The sequence below is a fragment of the Passer domesticus genome, chromosome 3, assembly GCF_036417665.1.
Source record: "Passer domesticus isolate bPasDom1 chromosome 3, bPasDom1.hap1, whole genome shotgun sequence".
Lineage (NCBI taxonomy): Eukaryota > Metazoa > Chordata > Aves > Passeriformes > Passeridae > Passer > Passer domesticus.
The window spans coordinates 69,578,491-69,589,542 of record NC_087476.1 but is presented as its reverse complement, the minus strand read 5'-3'; the positions used below and the strand labels follow the sequence as shown (position 1 = coordinate 69,589,542).

Genomic DNA, 11,052 nt, shown 5'->3' with positions numbered 1-11,052 from the left:
CGCCTCCAAAACAAGTGGCGGCGGCGCGCGGGGGGCCGGCTGGGCGCGTGCGCGCGGCGGCGGCGGGGCCGCGTGAGGAGGGGCGCGCGAGGGGCGGCGGCGCGGGGCGGGAGGAGCCGCCGGAGCCTGTCGGGAGCAGCAGGTCCCCGCTCGTCCCGGCCTAAACTGAGTCCAGGCCAGTATATCGCTGTCCATCCCAGTGTAACCCAGTTTAGCCCAGTATCGTAGAATTCCCTGAGTTGGAAGGGATCCACAAGGATCACCAAGTCCAGCTCCCAGCGCTGCACAGCGCCATCCCCAAGAGTAACACCACGTGCCCAAGAGTGTTGTCCAAACACTTCTGGAACTCTGTCAGTCTTGGTGCTGTGACCACTTCCCTGGGGAGCCTGTTCCAGCACCCCGTCACCCTCTGGGTGAAGAATCTTGTCCTGCTATCCAACCTAAGCCTCCCCTGACTCAGCTTCAGGCCAGTTCCTTGAGTCCTTTCTCTGGTGCCGGAGTGAAGAGATCGGTACCTGCCCCTCCGCTCCCCTTTGTGAGGATGTTGAAGACCATAATGAGGTCTCCCCTCACTCTTCTCTTCTCTAGACTGAACAAACCAAGTATGTTCCAGCAGACCTCCCTATAACCCCAGTCTCAGCCTGGCCCAATCTGTGCAACCCAGTCCAGACCTGTACAAACCAGTTTGGCCCTCTAGATCCCAGTGCTCTCCAGTGTGACCCAGCGGGCTGGAGCCGTGCTGCCCCAGTGGGTGAGTTGGGCAGGGCCACAGGACCCCTGCCCCACTGTTGGGGCAGCTCAGAACCAACCTTTTGCTCCCAACAGTTAAATGTTTATCTGTAATTCAGAAATGCCAGAAGTCGTATTTCTGTGAAAAACTTGAGTGTTGCACTGGTTTAATATGCAGGATAGCTGAAATTAGGATTTTATTTTCAATTCAGATGCTAACTCAGGTTCTTATTATACCCTTTCATTTGGAGAATACCCCTTTACTGGAGTGGGGAGACAAGATTTAAGTCTAGGGTAACTATGTCAGAGGGCTTAAAAGTTTTTAGATTGACCTTTGTTATTTACTTACCAGTTAATTCAAATTAGCTTTCCATTACATTTGTCCTTAGGGGCCAGTGTGTCACAGATTTTTGCATTACTGAAAATGTCTCAAAGGAATGCTGTCTAGGAATTACAGAGACCATAAGATGAAGTAGGCAGTAGTTAGTCTGGTTCCAGAGAGATGATGTAAGTGCTCCTTTCTTTCCTCTCTGGAATACGGGCAGTACAAACTGTAATTTGGGAGCAGACAACTAAATGAGAACCTATTCCTACTTCCAGCATCAGTGGAGCAATACAGTAGCGAGATACTTGAGAAGAAATTAGCAGAACAGCTAATGTTAATGTTTACATTGCCATAGTTTGCTCTCAGTATCAGTACTGCATACTTTATCACAAGTGGTTTGTACTTCTCACAAAGAAACTGTTTCTGTTCAGCAGATTAAGGTGAATTCATTGTATCTGTTTACATTTTGTACCTTTGATTCTGGAAAAAAGTTTCCATCAAGAGTATTTATTTAGAAAAGCCCTAAAAACTTGGAAGAATAAAACACTTGTCACACTTGGCTACATAAAGTACTCTAAAAGTTAGAAGTAAATGATCATATTTTTAAGTCTTAGTGTTCACTGAGTTTTCAGTTCAGAACACTTTATGTTAGTTACAGAGGGTACTTTATTTCTTCACCACAGAAATGCTTGTACCAGAAGTCAGTTGTGGTTTAGCTTTTTACCGCCATATTAGAAGATAAGGAATTGGCTGTAAAAATATATAATGGATAATTTTAAGAGGCAGTAAAAAAAATATTCCTTTTATAGGTGAGTATTGTCTAAGACAGCAGAGCTGAATGTAGCTTAACAGTTTTCTAAATTCTAGGGTGTTTTCAATCTTATGTTTTAGCGCAGATTTAAATCTATGAATGCTACTTTACTAGTGGTATAAAAATGTCTCAAAACCCCCAAACATAAAAATCCTAATATAGGATTTCTGTGTGAAATCAGTTTCAGAAAAGATCTGCAGAAGAAGCAGCGTTACAATTGCAATCCAAACCCAACAGCATATTACAAAGCTGTGAGTGTCTACTAAGACTCTTTCTTTTAAAGAAATTTGCCACAATGTTATAACATTTCAGCAAGGGCTGAGGACAAGCTCTCACTGGGGAGAGGGATGATCACAGTTTACAGGTTGCTGGGGTCATGAAGAGTCTAGCCTATATATTTAATTTTTCAGAGTGGTTGTCATAGGAACAAACATCTGTGATTTCATAATATGTGCTGCTGTTACACATGTTGACAGTTTCATTTACAAGCACTAATGTTTTCTTTCTATGTACAAGCAAAGAAAGCCTTGAACACAGGAACTAAAAACATTATTCTTTATTCTTAAATAAGAATTAAGTACAGAACACCAGAGTCACCTCTTCTTCATGTCTCTGTGATGTTCTCTAGCATAGGCACAGATCTGGGTGCAGGAGAGAGAGACAGTCATTTAGTGGATGCAGCAAATCTGCAATTACCAGACTTGCCTCTGGCCTGAAACTGATCAAGTCCAGCAAGTTTTACTGTATTACCTCCAGTGGCACTTTTTAGACAGCTCTTATTTGCCAGAATTGAGCTTATAGACTCTGGTTGTAGACAGGAATAATGACCTATGGGCATCAACTGTGGATTCCAAAAATGGATCTTAGAGATTATTATGGACTGATTTAAATGAACATACATGGTAAAAAAGGGTGGTTTCACATTTCCCATTAGGAGAAACTTGATAAATCCTAACTGCTTTTTCAAGTTCATGAGCTAGATTTCAGTAATCTGAAATGTGGATTTTTATTTTGAAACTTTTTGCCCTTGAAACTTTTGCCTTTATTTATTTTTCTTTATTTATTTTTTGCCTTTATTGATTTTTCCAAATTAACTTTTGAAGGAGTCCTTCCTAAACTTAGGAGAGTAAACCAGAGGAATCAATATGTCACAAACTTCTGTTTAAGTCAGGCAAACAGCGGCACTGGGAGGGCAGTGCCTGTTGAGCAGTGGAACATCTTGTGGTGGTCTAGATTTAAATGATACAGCCAGGCACAGCTGTGGGTGAGAACTTTCAGTAAACCATCTGACATCAGTACAGAAAGCAGCCAAGGCCAGGGCACGAGTTCTGTGGTCTGTCAGGTCTTCTGCTGTGAAGAGCTTGTACAGCCCGTTCTGTCCTGATACAAGTTATGTTTCCTTGCAAGTCATGCCTCACTGACATCTTGTTCCACACCTACTGATGTCTGCCTTAAAACCACAACCAATGCTCAAGTCTGCAGCAACGGGTGCAAATATCTTTTGAAAAGTACCTGTGGATGTCTAGGGTTGTCTCAGGAGCGTGGCCTGCAAATGGCAAAACAATACTGTAAGATTCAGTGCAGTGGTAAAAAAGGTAAAGTTTTAATAAGAAAATACAGCAATATTTTCACAGTGACTGTGAGGAAAAAAGCAAGAAAGATAGAATGCAGTAAAAAATAAAGAATAGCAAACTACAGGGAGGAAGTGCATTTTTAGGAAGTTTTTGTTGGTGGTGAAAAACTAACTACAAATCTTAACTGTACACCTATATTCTCATTTCTGTGTTTCACGTGTGCGTGTTACAGCTGGATTTTAAAAAGTGCTTTGTGTAGTCTGTAACAGCAGGATCTGAGTGAAAAGTAGATGTCAAGTAGAAGTAATTTATAGGGTTTTACTGTCATTCCTGTAATACCTATTTTTTTTAAGAAGGAGTGCCAACATAGGAATGAATCTACTAGCTCTGTCAAACTTCTGAGTATAGTGGGTGTGATGAAAATACATAATCTTGTTTAAAAAAACACCTAAGATTTGTGCACTTGCTCTTTCAGTGTGCAATGCTTATCTGTCAGCAAATCTGACCATGAGGTATAGAGCTCATCTAAATTGTACATTTATGGAGCAAGGAGCCAGGCAGGGGGGCTAATGTCCCTGCAGAGGCATAAGCTGCAGCCTGAAATCAATCACATTAGGCTCAGTTTCAACATGTCAATCTAGGGAAAGCAAGGTTTCACTGTTTCTGTGGCGTGTGTTTGACTTGGACACAGCACAGCTCCTGGAGTGGTGGGAACATTTCCATATCGTGCAGTCCTGTCAGGCAAACAAATTTCCCACAGGCTTACATAAGATGGTCTAGGTATGTGTCATTTCTTATGTTTTCTCCATATAGTGCTGTTTCTGTCAATTAAATGTCAAAATCGTGACGTTCCTGTAAAAGAAGTATAAAAGAGCAGACCAATATAATTATTGACAAAGAGAGCAATTTTAACTTTTTTAGCTGCTGATTAATTATCCCTTCTCCAAAGCAGTCTCAGAGTTTTCAAGAACTTTTCTAGCAACAGTCTGAAGCTGCTGACAAATAAATCTATCTATAAGATACTGGAAGAGAAAATGCAAGGAGGTTTCTTCCTAAATCTCCTGAAATACAGGAGAGGTGAGGAGTTTATATTGACACATCAATGTGAATTTCCTTAAGTGAAGATATTTGAAATGCAGAAAGCAAACAGATGAGGAAGAATAAATAAGGTTGCCATGTGATTTTGGCAGGCCCACAGTTACCATGACTATTGGCAACCTGTGTCGAGGTATGGGGAATATTACTGATCCCTTGTGTTAGAGTAGCATTTGTGATCTGGAACAAAACCTCTCTGTTTCCATGTGGAAAAGCTGCAGAGGATCAGCTGGAAAAAATGTTTCATTTTTTGTTTTTTGGGTTTTTTTTGGTTTTTTTTTTTTTTTTAGGTTTTTTGGATGGGGGGAGGGTTGTGTGTGTATGTTTTGTTTTTCTTTTTGTTGTGGGGATGTGTATTTTTCTGGAGAGGAATATATTGTCCCTGGTTTTGTCTGCAGTCTTATGCTCAGAAGGTGGGAAGCCCCTTGAGGCTGTATTAATTGCTATTTCAAACAAGAAATTCTCCAGCTCTATATTACCAGATAGTTCATAGATCTTTGAGAAAAGACTCTGTCATCAAATATGGGGCCAAGAGGAAAGGAGTGAGAGGAGATCTGCATAGACTTGATTTGTGAAAATTATTTGAAATTACTAATTCTGCATTTGAGGGGAAATTTACAGAATTCTGAACTCTTCCCATTATAATTAGCTATGCTGAATTTAGCAGCTTATAGGGTTATAGCAAGATAAGGTACAGATAGTACTTAGGTTTAGAAATGTGATGAGAAAATTCATCCAGCATTCTATGGAATGCCATTGCTTAAAGTTCTCATTCTGGACTTAACTTTTATGATATGGCTCTGTTTTTTTTGCCAAAATAATTGCTGGCTTTCTGCACTGGTCAGTTGGCTAAGTAACAAGACTTTGACAACGTTCATTAAAGACTGATACAAGAACAGGCATACAACAGCCAATTTAATCTGTACTGCTATCAGTACTCTAGAGATACTTGTAATTGCAGTCTCCTCCTTCAGTACTATGGAAAAACTGTTAAATTATGATTACTAACCTTAGTTTTAAAGCAGTAATATTATCTGGACTATTCATTTCTATTATTAAATTTCATTATTTCAAAGAGTTCTCAGTAAATAATTTTTTAAAAAATCTGCTTCAAATTGAAAAGCCAATCTAATTTACAGGTATAAATATTTATATTCTTAAAATACATGACTTTGAGCAACATTAACCAGTTTTGGCTGCTGGCACAAATGTTGTTCCACTAAAAAATCTTTGTTACTGTTTACTGAAATAATTTTTTTAATCCTCATGTAGGAAGACTACAGGTTGTAAGTTATGAGAAGAGTAAATGCCATGTTGATTGTAAAACCTGACTTTGCCCCCAGCACCGGTGTTTTGTAGCCTTCTGTGCAACAATAGTACACTAAGTTATTTTGAAGGAAATCAATGGATACATTTTTATGTAGGTTGTAAATATATTTTCCCAAAGTTTTTGCAGTCACTGTGTCTACTTTTGGGGTAAAGTCCAGTAGTTTTTGAACAGCACACAGAGGCAATACATACATGGAGGTCTTCAGGATAGACGTTGCATTCATTTGATTGAAGCATAAAAACAGGTTTGATGAGTCTAGAACATTCTTAGCTCTACTGTGGCTGTGTCATTCCTCACAGTTATAAAGGAGACTCCAACAATTAGTATAGCATTTGTGCAGAGCTGTGCAGATAAGAATACACTTCTGCTCTCAGCCTAATCATCCATCACCAAAACCCTTTTGCTGCTAAGGAAATCTAGGGAAACACACAGAATCAGCAGTTTTAGTTCTAATTTGATTTGGTGTTACCTTTTTAAAGTAAGCCCTTATTCTTTGAGAATTAATTTTAATAGCAATGTGGAAGAAATGAGAGGCAATTGACCCCTTGAACAGTTGGACTCCAATGACAGACCTAAAAAAAATCTTTGTTTTTTGCACATTGAGTTGCAGAAATCTTAGCGATCTGTTGTACCTTGGAGATTAAGATATATAGAGATTTGTATGTTTGTGTGTATAACCCAGTGGTGGAGCCTCCATTTATCTCAGATGAAATTCAGCAAGAAAATAATTGAAAAGCATCAATATTACTGATGTTAAAACAAATTACAGGTGTGGTGGTGCATTCCACATCCCCACCCTGCCCTTTCCAGGCTGCAGTGTGAGAAATACTTGTTCATGACAACAGGATGACAGCTACTGTCATCAATTTAAATTGTGGAAATAAGAGCAATTTAATCTGTATCACTTAAATTATTATTTGTAACATGCAGAAGAGATGAAAAATAATCCATGGAAAAGCACTCAATTTTAATGCTTAATGGACCAAAGGCTACTTTTAGTTATGCCAGTGTAAGCCAGTTGGCAGAATTGGGGCTCTCTCAGTGTAACAGAACAGAATCCGTCTGTAAATTTACCTCTTTAATAAATAAACCAGGTGGCTCACAAAAGTAATCCTTATAATGGCAAACTCAGTTGTGCTGGCTTCTTTTGCTTGCATTGTACACTAAATAGCAACACACAAAATCTCTTATTTAGAGCTCGATTTCATGCACAGACCCCATTTAAGAAGCCTGTATTACTTTACATCGAAACCATAAGTGAGACAATTTGCCAGAGATGACAGTCGGGTTCCAAAGCAATTACATCCAAAGATTTGATTTCGTCATGGTATCGGATCTGCCTGTAGCATAAGAGGACAAATTTTAAATATCTGTGAGGAACCAGTGCAGTTTATGATTGTTGCTCTGCAGGACTTGCGTTTGTAAACTCTGTCCGTACACGCTGAGCCACCTGCAAATGCACCTTAAGCCCTTTCTCTGTCGGAAGGCGGTGATTTAGGCTCGTAAATGTCCGCAAGAACAGGACAGCGAGCACTTGATTTCATATTGCTGCAGTAGCTCACTTTTACATCCGAAGTAGCACTGCTTGCCGAGCGGTACGTGCAGCCCGTGTCTGTGGTCTCGGCGAAACGCGGCGTTTTCACCCGGGGAGCACCTCCCGCACGGAGGGTTTAACCCGACCAATCCGCGGTATTTCCCGCTTTCGCCGGCCATGGGTGGGACCGACCTGCCTGCCCCATCCCTGCCGGGAGCGCCCTACCTGCGGCGGGGCGGCGCAGGAAGGGGGCGGCGCGGCGGGGCGGCGGTTCCGGGCACGTCGCGTTCCTCGCCCCGGACCCGCCGCGCCCATGGCCGCTCCGCAGGAGCCGCTGCTGCCCCCAGGTGAGGCCGGCGCCGGGGGGAGCCGGGTGGGAGGGCGGGGATGCCCGGGGGGCGGCGGCCGCTGCCGGGCCCCGGCGGGCCGGGACAGGCGGTGCGCGGGGTGCGGCCCGCGGCTCCCGGGAGCCAGGTGAGGAGCGCGGACCCGGCCGGGCTGAAAAGAGTTCTTAAGTTTCTCCCTTCCCCCTCCGCTCACGCCAGTTAAGTGTGGTAATAATTTATCGTGTGCTCTGCTGATGTGATTTAATGTAGCTTGTCTTGTCAAGCCTGCTCCAGTATTTAGCGTGTACGTTAGTTTGCGCTAGTTTAACAGCGTGTTCAAAATACCTTTTTAAAATACAATTTCTTAGAAGCCCAGAGCTCGGGTGGCTACGAAGTCCACGTGCATTAACTTACAGAGTAATGGTAATGGTGCAAATGACTTTTAAGTCCCTCACCTCTGGTGTGCATCATCACAGATTTTTCCATGGCTGTCTGCTCAGACAGGGACAAAGTTTTGAGCAGTTGACAGTAAACAAAAATGCACAAGTGCTGATGGACCTGGGCTTTTCGGGGTGCTGAATATTCTAGTATATTTTGCCATATCCTCCTATTCAAATCTAAAATTCATATGTCTGTAGTCAAAGCAACATTTTTATTTGTGTTTAGTCAAAGAGTTCATCTCCATGAGCAACATTAGTATTAGAGTGATTACTTGTTTAAGTTGTGCTAAGTTAAGTTATTAATGTGTTTGCCCAGCCTTGGTGTGGAAAAGGTCTTACATGCATGCCTGAACTATGTAACTGCAGCCGATCTGAGGTCCTTCACTCACTACTCACAACACAGTCAAGACTGTGTTGCAAATAAAACTGTAACAGAGAAGAACACTGTCTCTGCTGCTTGGTGTTTTGTGACCCCCCTCCTGCTTAAATGTCAAAATCCTGAGGTCTCTAAAACTTGCTTTCAGACTTCCTTCCAATGCAAGGGTGAAAAGCAGAAAAACTGTTTGCACTGGTAAGTGCAGAGCATTGCATCCCCATTATAGCAGCAGTATTGGGCAGAATGAAAAGGTGGGCATTGGTGCAAATCTGCTGCTCTTCTTAAAGACTGGTCATACTGGGTGGGCCCTGGCAGAGCTGTATGCAGGTGCTGTGTGGCAGAAATGAACCTGAGGAGCAACCACTGAACCTGATTTATGTCTGTCCAAGTCAATGTGCACATGCTGATTTATGTCCATCTGAGTCCACTCACTCGTGGCTCCCTGCAGAAGTGTGGGGAAGTAAATGTGGTCCGGTGTCCGTATCCTGTCGGGGCGAGTACAGTGGTAGTGATTTAGTGAGGGATCCCAGGTAATGTTGTTATGAAGCTGTCTGTCAAAGTAACCATGAAATCAGACAGTCAGTCAGATGATACCTTCAGTTCCTGTTGGCCTTTCAGCATGCAAAGCTGTGGATGGTTTACATCTGAGATAAACACAGAACTTTGCTCCCTACTGCTTTGTACACCAGCAGAGCTCTGTGACATGAGCTGTGGAATGCTGGGGCAGATACGTGTGGGAAAGAGAGAAAGGACATTCAAATTGCCTTATTCACAATAAAATATCAGGTCTGTGTTATTCAGATTATCTGCCTGCTATGAGTGGTCAACAAGACCCTGGTGAATCATCTGCAGCCCAAAATATGGAGTCTTTAATCTTAGGTGCAAATATTCATACACTTACATGCCACTTACAAAAAAAACCGGGGACTTGGTAGTACTCTGCAACCTAAACAAAACAATGGAAATTACTATTCTTCATAAAGAACTATTAAATAAATGGAAGCAATTGAGGTATAGGAAATGAAATACAATTTTAAAATCTTCAGGATGGATGCTAAGCAAGAAAGATGCAGATTCCCATGACTGGGTGTTTATGTGTAAGACCTAGAAAGCAGGATTGAGAGGTGCCAGCCTTGTACCCCATCACCTCTTGACCACCCACACGTGGGTCTGTCAAATCCTTGTTTCAAATGTCTGTATTCCCTGAGCTTCTCCGATTTTTCAGTGCTTCCCTTTGGATTGTGGAAAGTAAGTTACCAGTGTTAAAATGCACCTTGGTGGTGTCATGGAGATGTAACAACAGAGAATAGAGGACAGAGCCCTTACATAGCTAAGTGAAGTTCACCAAAGCATGGACGTTCTGTGGGGTCTGCCTTCACCTGCCTCAAGGCTCCGCTTACATGGGAAAAAGGAAGTTCTGGGGGTTGTTTTGTTTGTTTGGCAGGTTGCTTTTTTTTTTTTTAAATTCATCTAAGAATCTATAAGGAGGAGCTGAAAGGCCTCCAGAATAAACCAACAATAAGGTGCATGCTTTGCCACTGGCTTTGAGTGGAAAAACGGTGAGACCAGGGATGCCTGGGCTGGCCTTCTTCCCTAGAGTCTTTCTTTGGCTCCCGGTACCTCCTTGGTTTTCAGCTTTCCTTTACTGGATGGGCTTCTCTTTGCCCAGTTCCTCTGCAGCTTTCCACTGCAGTTCCCACTAGAAGCCTCTATTTTTGGCCCTACCCTCAAGCAATGTTTTATTGTGTTTTCCCATGTCCCGGTGACTCTCAACTTCTCTGCATTTGAGAGTTTGTGCTGACTGTGCTGCTATCAGGGCAGGCTTTATCCAGAACATTTTGTTAATACCATGTTTCTGGAGCAGGGATTTCATATGTACCAAAAAAGACATCAGAACATAGGGGTTTAGTTAGTTAGTTTTTTTGTTTTCTTCTTCTGCATATGGCTTCCTAATTTGCAGTGTGAACAATGCTCAACTGGAGTTTCATAGGCCCCTGCCTTTTTAAAATATGCAATGTGCAAAGACTCTGCTCAGCCCTCGTCATCTACCCCTCTGATCATGTGCCACCTGCCTGGACAATGCCTGTGGATTTCCTGGGGGCTCTAGCACTGAGAAGGGCTTTATGTGGAATCTCAGGGACACCCTGGAACTGCTGCTGGTGGGGCTGCCTCACAGAAGCAGGAGAGAGAACAACTCTGTCCTACTGCTGCCACCTTTTTTATTTTCAGTTTATTGTGCTGTCTTGCATTGGTTATTGCTTCAGCTTGTTCTGTTGTATGTTGCAGCTGAAAACTTAATGTTACTTGCAGTAAGTGACTTTTAGAATAAGAGTGACAAAAATAAATATCTTACCACATAATTTAAAATGGTTTTCAATTTTTGAAAACATTTGTTCTTATCAACAGAAGAGATTTCTGAAAAATATGTCAGGATGATATTAAATTATAGGAATAATTTTGTGAATCCTGTCTTCTGCATGAGATTTGTTCCACATTCTCAGTGCACTTGTGG

The 11,052-nt window shown here is 42.2% G+C and overlaps 1 protein-coding gene across 8 annotated transcripts in view; it reads left to right on the top strand.

Moving 5' to 3' along the window:
- Positions 1-98: 98 nt before the first annotated feature.
- Positions 99-11,052, top strand: part of EDARADD (EDAR associated via death domain) — a 28,513-nt gene continuing 17,559 nt past the window's right edge. For 4 of the 8 annotated variants that reach the window (XR_010358897.1, XR_010358896.1, XR_010358895.1 and 1 more), the window contains exon 1: positions 7,672-7,745. Coding sequence is in view for 2 of the 8 variants with exons in the window: in XM_064413787.1 (XP_064269857.1) it covers positions 7,712-7,745 (34 nt within the window). In the remaining 6 variants the exon portion in view is untranslated. Of the gene's footprint in view, positions 176-588; positions 752-2,046; positions 2,117-7,652; positions 7,746-11,052 lie in introns of those variants that run through there. The other 4 variants (XM_064413789.1, XM_064413790.1, XM_064413791.1 and 1 more) reach the window with 3 other exon arrangements.